Here is a 25,480-nt window from a genome sequence, read left to right on the forward strand (position 1 = left end):
AAATGCATTTTTTGGCTAATAAACCTAATTACAAAGTTTCTTAAAATCGCCTGGACTATTGATTTCTGCAAAAAAAAAAAAAAATTCACGACAGTGACACTTTAAATTGTGTGTTCCCAGGACGACAAAATCAAATTGTGAGCCTCGATGGGGATTGAAACCAGTGTACAGCGCTATTAAATATGTTGGCACTATAAAGGCAAAATAAATAATTAAAATGATACATCAAGTAAATTAAGTAAGAAGCTACATCATGACTCCTCATACACCATTTACCGATGGCTTTATACTTTTAAGTTCATATAATACAATAAACATGTAGACAAATTCTCTCATTTATAACATATTGGAGACGCGCTACCTTCTTCTAACCCAAATCCCAAGTGAAATTCAATCATCTACTGACAGACTCTTAAGATTCCAGGGCCACCTATATGGTTTCGCTGCCGGAAGAGCTCATTTCATGAGTCCTATACAAAGAAGTTACAATTAACAAATAATTAATTGGATAAATAAATCCCTCACAACATTTTAATTATTGGAGCTTAATGGACCACTTAGTGGAAACCCCATGCAGCCTGTGGCTGGGCTCGCTCTGATTGGCTTTCTGCTATTAGCCCAGGGACTCTACTAATATCCCTTGTAATTGAAGTACTAATATTTACTATCATTTTTCATGTATGGTTTTATTTGATCACTCCGAACTGTGGCTGCTCTTTTTATCTGGGGTCTCTTAACATAGTTGTTGAAGCTAATTCATTTCCAGCCTCAATTTGATTGACTCTCCACTACTACCAGCTGCTTGTCTTATTATCTTCCCTTTCATAGAAGGATACAATGTACTCCAGAGTGGCGCAGCACATTATAATTATAGACTGCCTGCTATCTCTTGTGTATGTTTTTTTTTTTCTATAGTGCTTGCTGCGTCCATTATACCATTGTTCGTCTCCGTCACAGTGCTGGCCACATGTGGAGGGTTCGGGAACTTCTCTAACCCTTCTGAAGAAGGCAATGTTAACAGAGACGTAATCTCACAGTGGAAAGGCCCCACTATCTCGTCACTGGCAAACTCCATTTTAACGTGTGAAGAATTCCGGCGAAATGTTCCATTCACAGACACAACTCCTCCCTCTAAAGAAAGATATAATTTCAGTTTAAATAACTTCCTTTTGTCTTTCTACCCCCCCCCCCCCCAAGCAACGGCAATCAACCAAATAACTACAATTTTACTCTGAACAAGCCTCACTCGTTCAGCAATCCTTTACAACAGCTGGCGCCCCTTATTTATGGCAAGCTTCTTGTGGCTTTCTGCAAATATCACCAGCACGTCCTCGCTGCGAACACAGACTCGTCTTAATGGGAAGAGTACCCAAAAAGGTTACAGAACGCCACCCATCAATGGGTTATTAATTTGTTTGTAGGGCGAAGAGAGCGAGAGAACGCTATTAAAACCAGCCTCACAGATCTGTGTCTAACATGCTGTGAACTCGCATCTCCTATCCCATAGAGCTGAGCCCTGAGCATTGATGTACTGTGTGTACTCTCACTACTTTGATTCTGCCAAAGCGTTAACAGCATGCCACCTAAAGTGTGTTTACACGCAGGACTCGGCACCCGTATCATAGCTGGGTAAATGTATTTCCTTGCCTGTAATTTTAGATTTCCCCTTGCTTATTTTAGCAGATTAACATCCTGACAGTGTTATAATAAAAGAGCAATCTAATATAACTAAGGGAGGTTTTTTTAAAGTGTAGTTTTATTAATAAAGTGCTTGTATGTCACAAAGACACTGGCTACAGGTTTGAATGGCTTATTAGGGGGATGTGGCGGTGCCGTGACAGTCTTATTGTTAGATGGCTTTTAAAGTCTTCCCTATCTCGAACCACTGGTAATGAAATGATTAGATAGCTCATCTCAATGCGCAAAACTATATATTTTTTAATACTACGGGAAGGTAGGGAAGCCAAGCTGTACAATGCATCTGAGAGATGAAAGCACTTTACCTCTGCGAGACAAAGACGGCCTTGATTTTAATTAATATCCAAATGGTGTTCGCCATTTACTAGGAGCGGTGGGTGACCTTTAGCCGCATGCTTGATGAGAATTTGCCCCATTGTACCCATTCATGCTTGGGAGGGGTAAAAGCCCACAAATCTGGAGCCAGCTACACCATATACAGGAAACTGAACAAAATTAGAGGTATTTAATAGGGGCACTGGGCTTTCATTGTGCAGACTTTTTTGTAAAGAATAAAATTATATTTATCTGCACAGCAAAGCTTAGCTCACCTTCACACACACATACATATGTTCTAGTTCTCGCTTGTTCTTGGGTTAGGTTTTCTTATTAAAAGAATTTTATGCTGATTCTTATGATGACCTTAAACTGTTTTAACCAAGTTCCCTTCTGCCAAATGCGCGGCAGACTGTACCAGCTTAGATGATGACTAGCAGGAGGTTAAACACACTATATATATATATATATATATATATATATATATAACATCCCTGCTAGGTAAATCTATAGGGGTGCCTTTGACTGACTTGTTTTGGATGACAATCGTAGGCTATGTTCACACAACGTTGCTAATTTTTTTTTTTAAAAAAAAAAGAATGACCGTTGTTCTCCATTAAAACGGCAGTTCTTTTCAAACTGGAATGATATTCAGTGAAGTCAATGCAACAAGGGCCGCTATTTTCACACAATGTATTGAACAACGGCCGTTGTTCCATGGATTGTGTGAAAACGGCCGTTGTTCTATTGACTTCAATGCATTTAATTGCAAAATGAAAAGAACAGTTGTTGTTATAATGAAAAACAATGGCTGTTCTTTTAAAAAATTATTTTTTTAATGATTATGGGCTGGAAATCTACAAAATGCCCAGTGTTGGTTTATTGGCTATGTCTAATAAACACCTGTGTCTCATTGTACAAGAGATATATGAATATGAAATATTCCCAAATATTTGATGATATGGTTTAGATGTCTACAGTTGGAAGAGACTATTGCATAAGTACCATGTACAGGCTGACTATTACTTGGCAGTATGTGGACCGCTGAAGTGGCTTTTGCATGAGTTAGGAGAGGACTCATTGGTAAGTGTGTCACTTTAGGAGTTTAGTTTACCATCAAGGTTTAGTAGGTAACTGACTCTGGCAGGAAGTAACAGCGACAATACAAGGTGGACCTCTACTGATCACTATACCCATAAAAAGAAAACAAATAAAAAAAATGAGGCGCCCCCAAAGATGTTCCTACACTCATCGAGGCCCCACTGATCATAGCTTCCTACTCACCTGACAGATCCCACCATGGTTGTCCCAGCATGCCCACTTAGGCAGGGTTCACACTGGGCTTTTGCAGTCCATTTAACATATACGTTTTGTAAAAAAATAAAATAAATAAAGGATAAAAAAACAAATGCAAGAATGGATGCAATTGTGTGCAATCTGTTCGGATGCATTTTTCCTTTGACTTCCATAAAAAAAAAAAAAAAAAAAAAAAAAAAAAGAGATGCCTTTTCCCCCCTTTTTGCTTGCGTACACAAAAACATGGTCCTGCGTAACCTATGTTTTCATGGTTTGGAGAAAAAAAAAAGTAACCATTTAAAAATGGATATCTTAGACTGCAAAAATGCAGTGTGAACCCAGCTCATTGTTATTAAGTGCCAGAATAGCCATGGCAGGGACGGCAGGTAGGTAACTTTTTTTTGTGTGTGTGTCTGTATCTTTAAACCTAACTTGACCCTTTAAAAATGCCTGACAAACCTTTATTATGTATCATATAGTAGGCTGTTGTTATTATATAATCGTAGTATGTGTCATCATGCCAGATTTTTAGATCAATTTAATGTAAGACTTACAACAGTATTGCAATAACTTTTATTATAGTTAATAGAAACATTCAATGGTAGTGAAGAATGTACCCCATAAAAGACCATGAATTTTCCCACTCATTAATAAAACGAACAGAAATCAGCATATTTATATATTTGACTACAGTTACTTAAATATGTTAAATTGCTGTGAAATGTCAGTTCTCCCCTAATATATTAAAATCACGAGGCGTGATGTACACCGTATGTTTTCAATTGTCTTGTATGCCTTTGCAGATCATCTCATAAAAAAAATATATTCCAAGCATACCTCCCATATGCACCCTCCCTCCGTACAGACCCCATGCTGCTTCTGCCCCACACAATGAACATATGGTGAATATCTTATCATATAGCTCCCTCCATTCATACATTAGAAGCTGTCAGACTGTCTGCATTTCTCTTGCTGGACTGCAGGGAGTGAAAGGCTTTTATTTACTCAAGCCACCAATTCACAAGAGAGCATTACTGTACAATGATGAGCGAGGCGCAGCCACATCTCTTCTATACCCACCTGGCTTTGGGCATCGAACAGTTGTCTCAGCCTTAGCGAAATAAATCAGGAGATTTCATACAAACAGGCACATAAAGACGAAAAAAATTACAGACGAGATAAAAGAACTGTAAATGTAATAGAGAACAATACATTTCAGGCACAAGAGTAAAAGCTATAAAAGTTATTTCAGATGAGCGCTATCTTCCCACTGATGTAACAGAATTATTTTTCTAATTACATTTAACACATGCGTGAGATTGTTTTTACTTGATATCATTTCAAGATAATGCAAGCGACTAAACCATGAAAGATGTATTATCTTTCATCTATATTTTAATTAAACACATTGTCTGACATCTCCAGCAAATTACTCTGCATATTTCAATATTTTATGTACCACTAGTGCGTTAACAAATGAGCCCCATGCAAATATATATGGGGACGCCGTATGGATGCAGTTGTGTGTGGTCTGTGCACGCACAATTACATTGTTTTAATGGTTTTTAATCATGTGTTTAGGAAGCAGGAGATATGGGAAATAGTAGGTTGCTCAAAAAAGTAGTACAAAAAGCCCTAGTACTAGTTATAAAGGAAACAAGACAGAATGCAAAGTATTGCGGAACTTTTTCCATTCACTTCAGTTCGTTTTAAGTCATGAGACTCAAAAAAGTGCAATGCAGTTATTTTAATGTGTTTTAGGTCACAAGTCTTCGGCTTTTACGGCCAGAATTATAGGTATTCTATGTTAAATGCAGCTTATTACAAATGTATTTACAAACGGATGTCTAAGGAAGCATTTTAGACTGCAGGATAAACATACAGGGGAAGATTCCAATAAGATTCCACCTTTCATTCTTCACCGACTCTTTGGAAAATGAAAGGTGGAATCTGATTGGTCGCTAGGGGCAACTGAGCCAGTTTCACTTTACACTATGTTTAAGTCTCCCACACAATGCATAATGTACTTCTGAAGGTCTTAGTTAGGGTACTATTACACGGGCCGATGGGGGGCCCTATAATAACTGTAAATGAGTGCCGATCTACTAGATCATCGCTCGTTTACTGGGCCTATTACACGGCCCAACAATCGTTTAACAAGGGCTGCATCGACATTGTTACTGATGTCCTTGCAGCCCTTGCTTAAACTCTATACATTACCTATCCATGATTGGCAGTGATTGGCTGAGCGGCCTGTCAGCTCAGACAGGCCGCTCTGAGGCTGCAACGGGCAGGACCAGGGGAGAAGACGACCGCAAGAGGAGCCCTGCAGCATGGATAGGTAATGTATAGAGTTTGGAAATCATCAGTAGCGCACCGCAATTACACGTAGCAATGCGCAGTCGGTGCCCGACAATTATAGGTCCAAACCTATATCGGCCGATGATCGATGTCATTGGCTGATCGTTGTATTTATTACACGGAGCGATTCAGGGCCGATTCAGCTGATTATCGTTCCATGTAATAGGGCCCTTAGGGTATGTGTACACTATGGAATCCGGGCAGATAATCCGACGCTCGCCCCCACGCCCATCTCCGTCCGTGTTATAGACTCCATTATACGCACAGGCGGATTCTGCTGTTTTCTAAAAGAATGAACCCGTTCATTTTTTGGGCGGATGGCGGAATCCACCTGTGGATGCCGCTGGAGTGCCAGAGGATAGGGAACACTGCTATCTGGCATTGGTCCATCTAGTACTTTATGTATAAACCGAGCATAACGGTCAGATACTGTATGTGTAACAAGCAATGGGTGTAGAGATTCTGCTTGCTAAAGCAAGGTGGAGGAGGCGTATCTGATGTAACATTTGATTGGAAGGGGAAGAATCTGGATGCCTTCAATGGCCCTTAAAGAATCAGGTAAGATACACAAATGCACCCTACAGGCATAGCCAGGGACTTCAGTGGCTGTGCATGCTGGGAGCAGCAGTGTGTACATAGAAGCAAACTGATGGTGTTACAATTAGCCATCAACGTCCAATCTAGGGCAAAGTGTTAATAGCGCTGGGAAAGCCCTATGCCACATTGTAGTCTATCATCCCCCATAAAATACCATGTGGCATCCATAGAGAGCTCAGTAAAGACGACAGATGATGAAGCTTTCCTGGACAGGATCCAAATGCTGTGATCTTGGCCATTTAGACACTGACGGCCTATCCTAGCATTATGCCATCAATGTCTGCCATGGGATTATGCCATAAAAGTTTATTTTTTGAGAAGGATGGTGATACCTTTCCGCAAGTCTAATAATGCCATAGGCTGACCTCTTGCTGTGGACTTGTATCCATGTTTCTGTAGATTAATATTTTTTTTTTCCTAAGGAGATACTATTATCATAAAATCCATACGTTAAAGCACCGCACCAACATTAAGGCGGTAGAAGGTTTGACATTAACCCCATTTCGCTTCTCTGTTTGTCAAGCATTGCCATATACATATTTCCAGAATTAATTCCAAATACTGCCTCAGGCTGCCCATAATGGAAGAAGATATATCACCAACACTGATAGGGAAGCGAGAGTTCCTTCCCCCCTTAAAGCCATAGAGATTTCCAACTTGCACCGCTTGCATGATCGCATTGATTTTGTAAGAACCCTAAAACAGCTGTCTACAGATGGGTGCCTCTTTCTTTTGGACGAGATTCTGGTTTGGTTATTATGAGATAGTATCTTCCTTCTGGAGGAAAGCTAGTCTGCAATTTTTTTTTTCCATGAAGCATTGCCTGTAAAAAAAAGTCTTCATACACCACTGGGTCTTTTCAATGAGAACGTAAGTGGTGGATTAAACCCTTGTTGGTCAGCTCACAGGCCCCTGCTCTCCAAACTGTGCACAGAAAACCCCAGAACAGAAAAAAAAGTCCAATAACTTGAGTGGAGTAAAAACGTCACAATATTCATTATTTTAAACAGGATAATACAGAGGAACAGTTAAAAGCAATGGTTGACCCGTTTGGCCAACACTTGCTTTGGTCACAACCTAAGAGGAAGGCAAGTGTCGCCGAAATGCGTCAACCAGTGCTTTCCTCTGTATTATCCTGTTTGAAATAAAGAAAGTTGTGACGTTTTTACTCCTTTCAAGATGCTAGACTTTATTTTCTGTTATAAGTGGTGGATTGGTTTCACTACCCGGCGATTCATTCACGGCTCCTTTCAATCATAAAGTAGTTGTTCATGATCACTGGACAGACAGCAAATGTATTTATTAACACTGATGTTTGTGTCTGAACAGAAAACACTGTAAAAGCATCAGAATAATACCTGCAGAAACGCGTGGGCAGTCTGGCAGCATCGATTCCACCGATGTGTCTAATGGTTCACTGCTGGATACCCAATTACAGCAATTCTACAAAGACACCAGACAAAACACAGATATTGAAAAAAAGGATGTATCATTAAGTATACATATCCCTGCTTCCATTGTTTGAGAAAAGGTTACTACACATGTGGTGTTTTCTACATATATTGGAAAAGTTTTTCCCTTTAAATAACAGTTTAAGTGCATCATTGTTAACATGTAGTTAACAATGATGCACTTAGTGGTGCAAGACGGAGAGGTTCAATGAACCCAAAAAAATAGACACCATGTTCCACACTTGTACTCTGTACTAGATCTAAATTAGCAGTGGATCTCGCCGGTGATCCGGAAGCAGTCCATTGTCACAGGTACACTTAAAGGAGAAGTCCGGCAAAAATTTTTATTAAAGTATTGTATTGCTCTCAAAAAATTATACAAATCCCCAATATACACTTATTGTGGGAAATGCACATAAAGTGCTTTTTTCCCCTGCACTTACTACTGCATCAAGGCTTTACTTCCTGGATAAAATGGTGATGTCACGACCCGACTCCCAGAGCTGTGCGGGCTGTGGCTGCTGGAGAGGATGGTGGCAGGGAGACACTGAGGGACACAGGGCACTGGAGGGACACTGAGCATCACTCTGGCATCATCCTCTCCAGCAGCCACAGCCCACACAGCTCTGGGAGTCGGGCTAGGTTAGTTACAAATCTTTATCTATATGGTGTGTGTTCTTTCCTATGTATTATAGATGTTTGTTTCCATTTGTCTTAACATCATTTTGACTAAGTATATAAAATCTTTATCATTTTTCCAGTGTTTTTTCTCCCATTCTCTCATATTCAGTAGCTCCGCATCTGCACACACTGTCAACCTAATAAATTACACTTTACAAACAATGACAGAAATTGAACTTTAAATGTTGATGCATGTCAATAACTCTCTATGTAAAAAAGAGGCCCGCAATGAATTATTCTTTTACTAATGTGAAAGGGATTATAGGTCCATGTGAATGCGACATCCTTGATTGATTGGTAAGCATCCATCATAAAGTCTTAACAACAGAATAGTACGTTCTACAAATGTTGCTGTGCCTACGATGCTAGCACATTCAATCCCTTTGAAGCTAAAACATTTCTTCTCAAAAACACAAAAGAAAAAAAATGCAAAAAAAACAACAACAAAAAACGTTAAAGGACTTTCACTGCAAAATGTAACACTTTGTCTCCTAATCTTTCATTCTGGATAGACTTTTTTTCTTTTTGTAATATCTGGATAGATTTCACCCATCAATCATGGTTGCCAAAAAAAGAGGGCAAAAAAGTTGATTGCTAGTCTGGTAAACAAGCTGGTATTGTTTATTTTTAGATGCCTGCTTCCCTGCTTGTGCACCATGGAATCTATCCTCGACATGGAAAGATCCTTTACTGGTAGATCAAGTGTCTTATTGTATTTCTTTAATTCATTCTGTCTGGAAGAAGATGTCAGCTGTATAGCAGTGAGGAGAAATGTGAAAGCCTTGAATCCCCACCAATAAAGGCCAAGGAACTGAGTTTTCAATAGATTTGTCAAGGCAACCTACTGTTCTGAGTCCAGGGAGTGCAGCAAGGAGATAAAGAGAAGGTTGCTATGTCAGATTAGGTAGGGGTTGAGGATCTTAAAACTATATACTTATTTATTAAATGTATTTCATCACTACAATTTAACGATAGCGTTGACTGGAAAGTAAATTCTGGAATAAATTCTAAAATTGTTCAAGAATTAAAAAAAAAATCTACTTATATCTAAGAAAAACCTCTTAAAAAGGCAAAAAAAAAATCATACAAGGATAATGTGACTATTCCATCATTTTTTTAAAGTACTTAAATTAGTATTGCCACTGACAGAATACTGTATCAGAGCCTTGTAAAACGCTATACATTAGCACACAATTAACACATCTTTTATGTGAACTGTGGCTGGGGAGGAAAATACTACGAGGAGTACTGTCAAGATATGCAAATCAGCGACTGCCTTTATCATTCATCTCAGCTCCTCATACATTGAAAATCCATGACTTGTATGCTTGCTAAAAATAGGCCGACAATGTTACAACAGAAAAGGTCTAAAACGGCTCCCCTTCCCCCCGTCTCTCTGTAATGACAGCAATTAGAGAGTCAGACAAGCCGCTATTAGTTATATATTTTAAATATCATTCAATCTTTTCACACACCCCGCCCTGTTCGTGGTAAGACTAAAGGAAGATCTAACTGCTTGGCCTCACTTAAATAGAGTCAATTATAACTTTATTATTATATCGTTTTAATGTAGCCTTTACCAGGCGTGCAACACCTTAATGTATATGCGGATACGCAATTAGAAATATGCAGGAAGAATGGAATCTGGGGATAAAAGCGGTGCATAGAAAAAAAAATTACCATATGAAGGCTATCCCAGAAGACCAAAATAAGCTAAATAATTTGTTTAATGTGTTTGATTGCAGCATGATTTAGTCTTGTTCAACCTTTATTTCAGACTACTCCCTGGAACGGATTAACATATGAAAATCATTACTTTAGAGACTATCAAGGTCCTTAATATGAAAATATTTAATTGTAAAAATTACTCCTTGAGCACTTAATTGCTTGTATACTCTCAAGTGACACTAGGAGGGAAGGGAAATTCCCAATAATTGGTATGGGTTATGACCCAACCGAGCCACTGTGCGAAACGTAAAAGGCGTCTGAGGCCAGACCTAGCGAGACTTTTAGCACCATAAAACTATAGACCTGGTGGAACATTATATGGTGTCCATTACTCATCATAATTGGAGAAGCAATTTATGATGATAATAATAACGTGCAATAGAAACCCTGGATAATTCTAGTCTTACGGTGAGTAATGTGGCCTATGGATAAATGTATAAAAGGGCATTGAAATATGTAGCTCAGGATTTGTGGCAACAGGGTAGGGGAAGATTGAGCCTTTTATATGGATCCATTATCTGCTAGTGATCAGCTGGCGAACCATGCAAACCCTAATTTATCCAAATTATGTTTTCAGTAGCAATGATGTAAATCAAAGAAGGGAATTAGAGATGCGCCAATCGCTGATCTCAACGAAGTAAAGCTCTTCGTATGATTTGCGCTCGGCTCATCAAGCCCGCGGCCTTTCAGTACTGCTCTGCTCCCTGCTGCTCCTCCCAGAAAAAGCTGGATACAATCCTAGGAAACATTTTTCAGGATTGGATCCACCTTTTTCCCGGCACCCGGGTGGAGTGGCTGGGAGTGGAGCAATGCTGAAAGGCTGCGGGCTTGATGAGCCAAGCGCTGATCAAGCAAAGTGCTTTGCATCGTTGAGATCAGCGATTCGCTCCTCTCTAAAGGCAATCCTGTGATAATTTCTGTCACCATTCACTGTATAAAGGGTCCTTTAAAAGAGTGCCAATGGACTTGTATTGGACGGCTGTCTGTCTGTATATATGGACCCTTTTGGCTATTTTTGTAGACCATTAAAAACAGGACAAAAATACAAATTTTTCAGCTCAAAAGCACCCCATGAACAGCAATATTCCTGTGCATGAATAGTTTTATTTACAGCTGCAAAAATTGGCAGGGCCAGTTGGATCTTCTATTAAAAACATTTCCCGCTTGAACATTATTTAGTCCTTTAACATATTTAAAGGTTTTGATCATGCCCCCCTTTCCTCCAGACCATACAGATTTCTATATTTAAGTCTTTCCTGATATGTTTTATGCTTCGTACCATCCAACATTTTTGTAGCCAGTCTTTGCAGAGGTTCCATTTTATCAATATATTTTTGTAGGTGAGGTTTTCAGAACTGGACACAGTATTCTGATTTCCCCCTTTTATTATACCCTCAGAAAGAAGAGCACAGGAGACCCAATAGTGTAAAGTATCACAACACCTATACTATAAAATTGTAATGTAAAGCCAATGTTCTAGTTTTATTGCAATAAAAAAAGAAGAAAAACATTCAAACAAAAAAAAAATACAAATTATTAAAAGATCATCATATCACAGTACAGTCCTCAGCTGGCCCTGATCATGATACATAAAGGCTGCGTAATAGACTCTGAGACAGTCAAAAGTAAAATGAAAAAGCCCTCTGGCAGCAATGGTTGAGGTTATGGGGGCTGGGTGGGGATGGTGCCAAAGAATTCAATGAGAATCCTGACAAGCATTAGGAAAACAACATCTATGTAAAACCATCATAGTAATAGCTTTCCTAGTAGTAACTCAGCTCAGTATTAAAAAAAGCAACAACTTAATACTAATACTCAGATTTATACAAGTATTCAGCACAAAAACATGGTGAAAAAGTAAAGAATTTCATAATAAGTTTCTTTAAGGGTTTAAAGAAGTCTAAGCTCGGACCTTTTTTTTTCTTCTTTCTTTCATTAAAAGAGTCATTGAGGAGGTGGCTTAACATAACATGCACTATCTTTCTGGCTCCAGTGCTAGGGAGCTATCAGCAAGTGTAATTAATCTAACCTGCTAATAGCTCCCTATTAACATTAAAGGGCTATTCCAAGAAAAGTAACTTGTCCCCTATCAGCAGAATAGGAGACAATTAAGACTTTGTGTGTGTGTGTGTGTGTGGGGGGGGGGGGGGGTCCAACCTTTATATCCCCCTGGCAATCTCCTTATCGGCCCGCGGCTCCTTTGTTTTGAATAGAGCCGTGGGCATGCTACGTTTGCTGCGGCTCTTTCCATTCCCATGGAGCTGTTGGAAAGTGCGGAGTGATGTACTTGACACTCTCCTGTGGCTCTATTCAATCTCTATGGAGGCGCCGGAGAGAGCAGAGTACAGCTTCATAGGAATAAATAGAGCTGTAAGTCACTGCCGTACCCGCTCTACTCAAAACAAAGGAGCAGCGGGACAATACAGAGATCATCTGGGGTATGGAGGTGGGACCCTCCGCAATCTTTTACTTGTCCCCTATGCTGTGGATAAGTGACAAGTTGTTTTTTCTTGGAATACCCCTTTAAAATTGATGTACTATAAAGGCATTTGGCCTATATAGTAGGCTGATCTAAACTGACCAGAAGTTGCTCAATCATCATGCAAACTAAACAAACATCTTCATTCATTTTAGAAGGTTCTTAAGAAAAAAAACCCACTGATGGGTCAATTCTTAAAACTCATTCTTTGAGCTCCTTGCACGTTAGAAGGCTGAAAATTGAATAAATATGGTGCTCACACACAAAAATGGATCCAACTTCACCATACCCTGACGGAAAACTCTAGGTTGACTGGAATTTTAACCTAATGTGGTTTAGACAGACACAACTATTATATCAATGGAGCCTTATATCAGGCTAATAGACAGCACATGGTTGCAGAACCAGAACCCATACATCTTCTTTCTTTTGAGCAAAATAGAAAATCGAACACACATGCAAAATGAGAAACACATATCTAATTTACATAAATGAGTGACCTCTATATCAAAGGAAAGTTGAGCATTTTGGGCCTTGTGAAAATGATGGTATAATCAGTTTTCATTAGATGTGCCAATTGCTAAAGCAGGGGTGGCCAGATGACACGTATGAGGAAGATATTTAAATTTATTCACAAATACCAAGGTTTGAAGTCTATGATTCTCTACAAATGTGTCCAATGCAACAGCAATCCTGTCACGTCTTCTGTTAATCATTGCGGGAATATCTATAAAAGGTTTTATACACGACACCATAGGATGGTAGGGAAAACTGCATCAGCATGTTGGGAAATTGTATACCTGTGGATGGACTCTAAAAGGAATATAGGTAATTGACTCTATTTAGACAAAGTATGCAGGTACAAATGTATAGCTAAGATTGAAGAGTTTTCTGCTGACATAAGTGCACAGCTGACATAAGAATTAAAGAGACTCTGTACCCACAATCTGCCACCCCAAACCACTTGAACCGTCGGATAGCTAATTTTGATCTAAGATCTATTCGGCAGGTGACACAGTTGTTATCCTAAAATGCAACTTTCAAACTTGCAGCCCCGTGTCAAATTGGTGTGGCCTAGAGTGTCTATGCCCTAGGCTGCGACGCCTCTCTGTTCCTCCTCCCCACCCTCCATCATTAGGAATGCCGCTGGCCAGGATTTCTCCTATTCATCACTTGTCTAAGCGGTGCACATTTGCTGGATTGGTAAGACACATGTGCAGTGTTCAGACAAGTGAGGAATCGGAGAAATCCTGCCCAGGGACATTCCTAATGGTAAAGAGGGCGGGGCAGAGAGGCGTCACAGGCTAGGCCACAGACACTCTAGGCCACCCCAATTTGACACAGGGCTGGAAGTTTAAAAGTAGTTTTTTAGGAAAATAACTGCATTACCTGTCGAACAAACCTCAGCATGATCATACAAACGGTTTGGGGGGGGGGGGGGGCAGATTGTAGGTACAGAGTTGCTTTAGGGTACATGTATACTGTATTGATATATGATGTGCCCTTGCTTTTGTCAGTAGTAAATGTAAGGTGAAATGGCAGGCTGTCTGCTGAAGGGCAAACTTTAATAATAGTAAGTACTAGGATAGATGTCGGGAGGCAGAACTGCTCATAAAAAGATACATTGATTGAGAAACAGGTAACATTTAGCAAAAACCACAATGTACAAAACTTAACATAAGCTTCCAACAACCCCGGCATTTCTAGTTTCATGCAAATAACCTCTGCTATAGGAAGGTATTGCTCTACTTCTGTAAACTGTCGTTAATGTTTATTTAAGCTATTAGTATATATCTTTCTAGCCTGGGGCTACATGTGTACAGCAATTCTTAAATGACTGAATTACTGTATATATGAGACAAAGGAAATTGTTCCATCACCTATGGAGTGTATGTTTACAACCCACCATACAGAATGTATCACGTTTGTGGTTAGTGTTGCTTTACAATGCTTAAAATACTGTAGCAATGATATCAGCATTAACACCTATTAGGGCTCATTCACACCATGATCTGTGCCTCGGAGGCATGGATACACTGGGAAACTGGGAAAATGATATCCCTGCTCAGATAAGAATGGGCCACACTTATTTTAATGGCCTGAGTGTATTCAGCTAGTGAATATGGTCCGGTCATTTTCTAAGTTTATCAAAATGTTGCTGAACACTAACAGTTTAGCCTCTCCGCTTAAAGGGGTTGTCCAGTGTGGGGGGCACTTTTTTGGGGGGACCGGGGGGGAGGTGGCTGAAATAAAAGACATCCACTCACCTCCCCGTTTCCAGCAGCGGCTCACTCATCGCGGCGCTCCGGTCCCCGGCCGCTTCCGGGTGTCTGACGCTGCCCGAGACGCTACGTCTCAGGGCTGCTCAGCCACTCAGTGAAGGAGGCGGGATCCGAGCGGACTTCAAACGGATCCCGTCTCCTTCACTGAGTGGCTGAGCGGCCCTGAGACATAGCGTTTAGGGCGGCGTCAGACACCCGGAAGTGGCCAGAAACCGGGGACCGGAGCGCCGCGATGAGTGAGCCGCCGCTGGAAACAGGGAGGTGAGTGGGGTCTTTTATTTCAGCCACCTCCTCCCCGGTGCCCCCAAAAAAGTGCCCCCACACTGGACAACCCCTTTAACACTATTCACCAGAGCTTTGTCTTGGATTGAAAATTGATGCAATTCATGCTTCTCAGTCTGAGCCAAAACTCGGGTACGCTCAGCAAATGACCATACTCAATTGCAGACTATGCTTGGCAATCTAAAGGAATAGGGGTCAGGGTTATGTTAGCATGTCAATGACAGTTTTACTATGTATTTGTGCCTTGAAGGCATAAATTGTAACCATAACTCTGCCTTAGCTTTAGGAACCACTGACACTGAAAGTAAACAATGGTGCCTGTCAATTGTGACAGTCAGTTCTTGAAGTTGATGTGTTGTAAGCAGGAAAAATGGGCAAGCACAAGGATCTGAGTGATTCTGACAGGGATGAAAATCGAAGTCTAGACAACTGAGGCACAGTATCTCCAAAATGGCAGGTCTTGAAGGGTGTTCCGTGTTACCAGTATACAGTGGTTAGTAACTTCCAACAAAGGTCCAAACAAGAAAAACCAGTGAACCAGAGGCACAGGAGTTGAATGCTCATTGATGTGAGTGAGACGTGAAGGATAGTCAGTCTGGTGAGCACAAAATGCTGAAAAAAGTTAATTGTGTCGGATGTCAGAACATCTTGCTGTGTATGGGGCTAAAACAGACCAGAGTGCCCATGCTGATCCCTGTCGAACAAACTTCCTACCAACATGTAAACCTCAAAACTCGACCATGGAATAATGGAAGAAGGTGGCCTGGTCTGGACAATCACATATTCCTTTACATGGCTAAGTGAGTGTTCAACACTTACCTAGAAGAGAGAGGACATTAAGATATACTATGGAAAGAATGCCAATGATGCTTTGGGTATTGTTCCCGTGGAAAACCTTGTGCCCTGGCTTTAATGTGAAAGTTATATCTAAACATAATACCTTCCTAAACACTTTTATATCCCTGACAATTGTATTGCCGGATGTCCCTTTCTTTAGAAAAAAGTATATTACCACACTGCAAATATTTTTCCGGAATGGTTTGATGCACATGACAAAAAGTTTGAAGTGTTGACTTGGACTCCATTTTCCCCCAGATTTTCATCCAATCTGTGATCTATGCTAGGAAAACAAGACTGATCCATGGAGCCTGCATCTCACATCTTACAAGTCAAAGATCTAAGGCTAATGCCCATAGGCAGGTTTCCATGTGTCTGGGAAGTTCTGACAGCATAAGCAGGCCTGTACAATATTGGGCAGGTGTTTGTTTTTTTTTTTGGCTGATACCACTGGGGGGGGGGACCCCAAAATCATACCAAGAACATGTAACTAGAGATTATACTGTGTGCTCAGCTTAAGTACATTTCATATATTCCCTGGTGCATCTAACAACAGAGCCATCAATTACATTGAGCAGTTAAAGATTAAGCTGCCTAAACTAAAAGAAGCATCACTTTCAAATACATCTATACATGGGGAAACAGGGTGAAAACCAAGGTTTCATCAGGAGAACCTGTTACTATGTGCACTGCATTATTTTTTATTTTGTTAGCTTTACTCAACAAAAGACACAAAGAAAATTATTACCTCGCGCATCCACTCTCGAATGGTTTTATTGGCTTCCTGATGCCACACATTGTGCACGGAATCTGTCAGTGCTACAGCGGTGACCTTACTTTTCACATCAGCTTCACGCTGAATCATCTGTTGGGGAAAGAACAAAAACAGGTCTGAGAAACATATGCAAAATGTAGGATTTTAATCCAGCTGTGTTATAGATTGAGCAATTACTCAAACGTAGACTTCCTGTGTTTGAGCCCACTTTGATGGGATGCCTTTAAAGCTTTTAGAAGTTTAGCAGTAAACTGTTTATTACCACATTGTTGTAGGCCGGTTCTCCTTTCACTATGGACTTTCTAGAGCAGAACTGACAATACGCAATGCTGTTTTACGTGGACGTTTAGGAATAGAGTATGCAACAATCTAGACAAGATGCAGAATATGACATTATATCATTCAAGGGGCACAAAAAGGAGGGAATAAATCATAACGTCACTATTCACAAATTTTAGGTGAAAGTCAAAGGCTTGAAATTTATATCTTGTGTTTTAAACAATTTTAAGGCATCAAACAATAAAGTAAATGTAAGACTAATATTTATTAAAGATGTTTTGCCATACTGTGTGTACAGCGACTGTACAAACCTATGTGTCTACATGTTTACAATGACAAACAAACCATATGTAGCCTACCTGGCAGTAATACTCCCTCCCATCTGTCCCATACCTTTGTTACACTGAAGGTACACCGAGAATACTAAGCTATATGGGATATACTGTATGGAGTAAGGAAGTATCACTGTACAGCATTTATCTGTAGACCATAACCATACAGACATAGGTTTACACAGGGGCTGTAAACACAAAAACGGTATAAAACAAGACTGTATGCAAAATTAGCTCATTTATTTTAGGTGCATTGTAGCAATAGGCAAAATGTTTGCAGCACACGTAGATGACATATACACCAGGCCCCCAAGGTACATAATAAATGTATTTATAGTTCCCATTCCCCTGACCTATACTCAGGATAGGCCACAATATCGGATTAGTGGGTCCGACTCCCAGCACCTCTGCCAATCAGCTGTATCCCAGAGCTGAGTAAAGGTCCCCATACACTTTTACTAGTGTTGGCCGAATCTGCTGTTGGTGGCCCCTTAAGTGTAAACGTAAGTGGGCCCTTTAAGTTTCCAGAAATAGATTATCAATGCCTGACATCCCGGCGGCTTACCCCTACTTCCCCATAGGAAACAATTTGTATAGCGAGGCCGACAGAGCGACAGTTAATGAAGATGTATACACACCTTTAGGCTATGTTCACACAATATCTTTTCCCAATGTCATTTTAAGACCAAATAAAAAGCCTGTATCATTCAAATTACGTCCGTAATTTGCATAATATAGATGTATTTTTGTCTTAAAATGACGGCTGTCCAGAAAGATGTCCGTAAAATGGCCAAAAAGAGACAGTGTGTGAAGGTAGCCTTAAAAAAGGGAAGGGAGCAAACAGATGTGTACATTCACTTTAAATAGATGCTGAGCTGCAGTAACTCAGCAATGCCATCCCTTTAAGTTGAGTTCTGGCACTATGTATTTTGTAACATTAATAAAATAGCCATTTGCAGACGTTTAACCAGAGCATTATAGAATAAAACTGAATAAATGCATGGAGAATTTGGAAAGTGGCCAGTTGGCACCCAGAATATACTGACATCAAGACTATCTTCACACAAGGTATTATTTCCAGTGCTTTACCCAGCATATAAAAACACCTGCACACTTAACTGTAACATGCACTTTTTATGGGGGTTTTTTATGGGCTTTGGTGTTTTTTTGTTGTATTTTGAATAATTTTCTATATTTTATTTTATTTTGCTGGGTTTTTCAAGTCCAGGCAGGAAAAAAACATCAGAAAAAAGGTATTTTTTTTTAGAATTTGTTTTAAAATGTAGATAACAAAACAAAATGCTTTGCATGTCATGTGTTTCATATTATAGATTTTGGTTGCCGCATTTTGGAATATAAAAAAAGAAAAAAAAAAAATGGAAAAACTCAAAAACGTGGCATTTTCCAGTAAACTGCTCTACATGAATCCGGCCTAACACCAAGTCAGGCAGTACAATATAACCCTGTCGTCATAGCACGTCCTTGGCATTAAACTAATAACTGCATATGTTTTTTGTGCATTACAATGCAGGATTTGACACATATGCTAAACTGTTCACAGCATATGCTAATAATGTTCCCAATAAAGCTAATTAATATAGCAATATCCAAAAATAACCAGTACAAAACACAGCACAGAAAGGACATGAAGCTGAAAAGGAAAATGTAAATTATTTTTTATATCAAAAATACAGAATAAAAAAGTAAACTTCATTAAAAAGTTAGAGAAAAGAAGTGGCAGCAGTGGTGACAGCCACAGAACAGCAGCCTGAACAGTCATCTCATTTTCAGCTGTCTTCCTCTACATGGACTACAGTTTCTTACTGCAAAAAATCTGGACACTGGTACAGGACATGAAGTAACATGAACAGATTTTCCATTTTATGTACATGAACCTTTAAGGGTTAATTCTAATATTAAACGTTATACCATATCCACAGGGTTGGGGATAAGTAGCTGATTGGTGGTGGGGGTTCCGACCACTGGGACATGCAAATCACCCAAACAGTTGTCCCCCAAGTGAATAATGAGACAGAGGGCATGCTCAGCCACCTCCATTTAATCTCTATGGAGCTTCTGAACACTGTTAAATTGAGTGTGGTTATGTGGTTTAGAAAAAAAGATAGCTGAAGGACGATCTAAAATGTAAAAATATATCAGAGGTGTGTACACCAACACAGAAGGGAATTCTTTACTGTAAGACCCCCTTCACATATGTATGGTGGTCAGTCTCAGTTTCTCCCTGACAAGCAAAGCATCAGAGGGAAACGCACCTTAGAACTGATCCCATTCATTTAAATAGGACAGTTAAAAAAAAAAAAAATCTGGATCTTCAATAGGAACACTGGATAAGCCAGATGGAAGAACACATCCTATACCCTATCTCCATCCTGTCTGAACAAATGATGGTTAGTAAAAAAAACAACAACAAAAAAAAAAACAATTAATGTCAACTGATGCATTTTTACCATCAGTTGTCATCGGTTTCTGATAAAAACAAAAAAGCCGGACTGCCGGATACATGTTATCCTGCCTAAAAGCAGAGAGACCATGGAACACCATGGAAGTGGCCAGCCATGCTGAACAAGTGGTTCAAAAGGGATCAAAATAGTGTGGTAACATGACAAGTTATAATTACTTGTGTCTGGAGAAGGATCTGACTTTTAAAGGCACAATGATATGGTTCAGGGGATCCAAAGAATGAGACAAGTTGCAGTACACCAGGCACAGCTGATCAAACAGACCAGCCTCTAGGCCTAACTCAACAATAAAAAGACACCGTAAAAAGTGTAAGGCCTTATTCCCACGTTCCGTGCACGGTTCGTAAATACGGATGATGTACTACGGACAAGAATCATGGAGCTCTCGGCATCACAGTTCATTATGTTTAAATCTGTTTAAATCTCCGCGCTACAGCACTGACAAAGCCGTGCAGCTGTGTCAGTACAGTAGAGTGAAGATTTAAACTAATTCTGAGCTGCTGGCATCATAATGATTCATAATGGCGGGAGCTAGTTACTCCGTTCAATAGCACACTGTCCATATTTAAAGACCGGGCACGAAACAATTGAATAAGGCCTAACTTCAGGTCCCTTTACTGCACCTATTAACATGTATTGATGAAAGATTGCCCACAATGCATTCGGAAAGTCTTTAGGACCTTTCACTTTTTTTCCTCATTGATACCCCATCAATCTGCACATGAAATCCAATAATAGGACTGTACAGAGATATTCTTAGGGATCTTGGAAGTATTCCTTTCAACACATGGTGGGGCAAGTCTAAGTCGCAATCATCAAAGCAATGTTAAATAGTGGCACAGTGTCCCAGCTGCACATGTTGTGGTGACACTGTGCAGCTATTAGACATAATCATGACTTAGACCCGACCATCCATGTCTCGGAAATGGGTGAAAAACTTAGCGCTGGGGAGAAGGCTTTAGAATTCAGAATAGGTTGAAGCTTCAACTTCAACAAGACAATGACCTAAAGCACACAGCCAATACAACACAGAAATAGCTTAAGGACAAATCTGTTAATGTCCGTGAATAGCCCAACCAGAGCCCTGACTTGAAGCCAATGGAACATGGAGACCAGAAAATGGCTAAACCTGACAGAGCTTGAGATGGTCTGCAGAGAAGAATGGCAGAAAATAAACAATTCCGGGAGTACAACATGTGGCATCACCTAGATCAGTGCATCTCAAATTATGAGGCGGGCCCTAGTTGTTGGTGAGGCGCAGCTGGGGTGGGAGCTTTCGCAAAAGTCACTATAAAGCTGCACAGTCCTTCCCCTGACTGCATCAATATCTGGTTATGGAACATGGTTGGCTCATTCTACACGAATTTAATGTTATACAGCGATTAGAAGACAAATGAAGGGTAGACTAAGCAATAGTTCTTATATTTGCATGGACTATAGTCAATGATGGTGAGGCCCAGGCATCATTTTGTATGTCGGGTGAGGCCCCAGTAGAAAGAGTTTGAGAAGCACTGATCTAGATGACTGTAGGCTGCAATCACTGGCAAATGTGCTTTACCTAAGTACTGATTAAGCCTATATTCACACATTCCATTGTTAAGTACGTAATTAAGGATCAGCAATTACGGTCCAATGTAATGCTGAATTTACACGGAAAGATTATCAATCGAATTTTCGCGATAGCTCAGCTCATGTAAACCCAGGGAACGATCAAGCAACAAGCGAGAAGTCGTTCATTTTGACGTTTCAACATGTTCTCAAATAGTCGTTGGTCGTTCGCAAAAAATTTGCAGACGGCTTTGTGTAAACAGTCTTACCCTATGTCTTAGATAGGCTTAAGCGATCTTAAAACAATCGCAATAACGATTTTTCTTACAAATTTTCTAACAATTTTTTAGAAGATGTATTTGTCTAAACGCTGAGCGTTATAAAAACCAAATTGTTGCTTCAAAATCGTTAAAACGATCGATTGGGCGAATTATCGCTGTGTGCAAACGAACCATAAGTTCCCATTGTTTTCAATAGACCTATTCCTATTGTCCATATTTCTACTGATCCGCAATCCACAAAAAAACCCAGCTACAGGCAACTTACTGACATGTGTGGCCTGTATGTACGGCACAGATTATCCCATAGAAGTTTATAGGAGCGCCCGCAATTAGCGGATGCTACGGAAGTAATACAGTATGGAAATAAGGTAACATCTTTAATGTTGCAATACAGATGATTAATCATTTTAATCCATCTATTTAACTATCACCTTTGTCTTTGCTTATCTGCTAAAAATACAGATTACGGACGCAATACAGACTATGGATGTCTTTTTTGTGGATTGCGGACGAAGACTGCAGATGTCTGCAGACCATCATATATGGTCCTAAAAAACTACTGAAGGTGTAACTGTAGCCTAAAGGGTGTGAATATTTATGTCAAGGATTTTTATAAATATATATTTTTACTCTGTTGTTTTCACTTTGTCACAATGGGGTTTGAAGTGCAGGATTTTTATTTTGTTACAAGGCCCCAACATAAAACGTGATAAAGGTGAAGGCTTTCTAAGTGCATTGTATGTAAGCTCACATTATGATTATAGTAGAGAAACTAAAGGCATAAGAGTTAATGAATAACTAAAGCGCAGAAGATAAATAATGGTGGGATGTTTATCCTCCTAGAATTATTTTCATTGCCAATAATCAATTTAAGTGGAAACACTTAAAACTCTGGGCGCTGAAAGAAAAAACCTTCCCTTGCCAAAGGCTTTGAGGAAGCTTCAAGTGAAATGAAATGAAGCAGCACAGACTGACAGCCGGACTCCTGGGGATAATGAAGGTTTTGCTGTCAAGTTACAAAGTTATTTTTTCTTATTTGAGCAGCAGAGTTAACAGCCTATTACCGGCTTTCCTATGCAGTAAAATTCCTACACAATGTTATCAATGTCTCTGCCTATAAGACTGGATGACATGTGTGTGATTTGATAATTGTTATCCACAGGAAGTGCGGCCAATGACTTCCTGCAGCTGAAAGACTTCTGCTCAGATAAGATACAAACATGAAATCTTTGGAAATTACAAGAGGAGATAGAACATCAATCCCTGGATGGATCTAGCTTTGAAAAGGGTTAGAAGAGTACACAGCCTACCCGATGGCCTCTCTAGCTTAACTCCATGAACGGCTCATTCAGCAAGTCATGAATGAGGGATGGGGCCCACCTAAAACCCAAGTATGAATATGCAATGAGGCATACATAATAATGCAAATAAAATCTTTTCACAGATCATAAAAGACTTGGCACGTCTTGGCAAAACTTAATAGATCTAGATGGTGTAGGTGAAGACACAATGGACGTGATATTTATAAAGCAAGTGTAAAAACTTATATTGTTCTGAGCCTGCACCATATTCCTCAACAGGTAACACACACAATGGGGCATCCTATAGTAATAGTAATAGATGGATAAAGCGTTCGTTGCTGTTAAACGTATTGGCTGCAGGAACGTTCTGTTTTTACTATTGATTTGCGGGCACTGTAGAGTGTATTAGCCAATCACTTCACTGTAATGTGCGGCCACCGCAGATTACTTTGCGTGAACAGCTATTATTTCTGGACGCTTTTCACTGAACAGCGTCTGGAAATAATAGGCAGGTACATTATTTTAACGCCCAAAATTAACAGTGGGCGGCCTTGGATTGACTTCAATGCAATGCCCCCCCTGCGGTAAAGAACAGACGGTGATTCCATTTAGCATCCGTTCTTTACTGAAATCTAACATTGTGTGAACATAGCCTAACAAACTGTACATAACTAACAAGAAGCACTGACTGTTCATTATGGGACTTTTTTGTGAGATATTTCTATTTCCACATATCTGGTCAAATGTGGAACAGGTAAAACAATATCTGGAAAAGACTGGATGAAGCAAAATTGTTGAAAAAATGCTCAGGTTTCATGACTTTTCATCTTCTTTAACTTATCTAAAATCCATGCAGGGCTTTAGATTAGATAGTATACAAATCAAGAGCGGTACGGGGAGGGGTGAAAGTACAGTATATAAATGCACAAATTCATCATACAGTATAAAGAATCAAGGATAAATTAGTAAGTTTTGCAAGCATACAGTACATATTATAATTTATTTCAGGAGTCAGGAACAGCAAAAATAAAACCAGATAAAACAAAATTTTATATATATATATATAGTGGTGCCTTGGATTACAAGCATAATTCGTACCGGGACCGTGCTTGTAATCCAAATCCACTCTTGAACCAAAGCTAATTTTCCCATTAGAAATGATAGAAATGCAGACAATTGGTTCCACACCCCAAAAATAATTATTTATTATTCTGAATAACATGTAGAACAGATGAAACAAACATTCAGAAACAGCAGAATATGTGATATTATAAGTTACTGTACAGTAATTAAGAGGATGGGAAACACAAGCACTGACAGAGACTGCAGGGAGCATGAAGGAATGAGCAGGGTAGATGTGGGCACATACATGCAGGACTCTCTGTCCGGGGAGAGAGGGGTCACAGCGATGGAGAGATTACCTCCACAGTCCTGTCCCCTGATGCAAGCCCCAGCCTGAAGTGGATCTGCTATTGGAAGGTGAGGGAGACTTCCTGGGTCATAGTACAGGGCTGTTGACCACGCTATGCAGACCATGCCCCTCCTCCACTCCCGCTCCCACCCAGTACAGGGAGCTCTTAAACCAAAGCAATGCTCTTAAACCAAGTCAGAATTTTGAAAAACTGTGAGCTCTTAAACCAAAACGCTCTTAAACAAAGTTACCACTGTATATATATATATATATATATATATATATATATATATATATGCCATCATATTCCTCAGCACATATATAGATTAAATCAGACGTTCCATAGTAATACCTACACCATTATTAACTTTTACTGAAGAATCTGGCTGATGGATCTTACAGGGATAGTTGATACTTGTCTCTCATTTAAAAAAAAAAACTTAAAAAAAAATCAGGTTATTTAAACCCATGTGTGGATCAATATTACTTGTACGAGCTGCAGATTGAGTGGAGGAGACATTTCAAGACATATTATTTTCATTTTAACACTAAGCTAAGTAAAGAAGACTTTCCAGATTTCTAACACTGTTCTTAAAGGGAACCTGTCATCCCCTTCTGAGTAGCCGTTTTTAGTGATCTGTCACTTACTTGTTAATGTAAAGTAGTTTTTGAGAACTTATATTTCATCTTTGCACCGTGCAGCAAGAAATGCCAACTAGGATATAAGTATCCTTCCTCACCATTCAGCCTCTTTGACAGTTTTCTCCCCATTTACAATAATAGGGAGAAGACTGTCAAGAAGTTGTTGGAGGCCTAATATGAATATCATCGGACTCTATGCTCTTTATAAGATAATACGTCATCTTAACCCAAATGAGAGGTTATTTTACTGCACCGCAGTAAATGAACAGTTAAAGGAGAAGTCCGGCAAAAATTTTTATTAAAGTATTGTATTGCCCCCCAAAAGTTATACAAATCACCAATATACACTTATTACGGGAAATGCACATAAAGTGCTTTTTCCCCTGCACTTACTACTGCATCAAGGCTTCACTTCCTGGATAAC

General features: G+C 39.7%; 1 protein-coding gene across 2 annotated transcripts in view; it reads right to left on the reverse strand.

Moving 5' to 3' along the window:
* Positions 1-25,480, reverse strand: part of ARB2A (ARB2 cotranscriptional regulator A) — a 356,477-nt gene that overhangs the window by 88,317 nt on the left and 242,680 nt on the right. For both annotated transcript variants that reach the window (XM_069962913.1, XM_069962914.1), the window contains 2 exons: positions 16,756-16,872; positions 7,626-7,710 (listed from right to left, as the gene is read on the reverse strand). In XM_069962913.1, the coding sequence (XP_069819014.1) occupies positions 7,626-7,710; positions 16,756-16,872 (202 nt within the window). The remainder of the gene's footprint in view (positions 1-7,625; positions 7,711-16,755; positions 16,873-25,480) is intronic.

The sequence above is a fragment of the Dendropsophus ebraccatus genome, chromosome 3 (genome assembly GCF_027789765.1).
Source record: "Dendropsophus ebraccatus isolate aDenEbr1 chromosome 3, aDenEbr1.pat, whole genome shotgun sequence".
Lineage (NCBI taxonomy): Eukaryota > Metazoa > Chordata > Amphibia > Anura > Hylidae > Dendropsophus > Dendropsophus ebraccatus.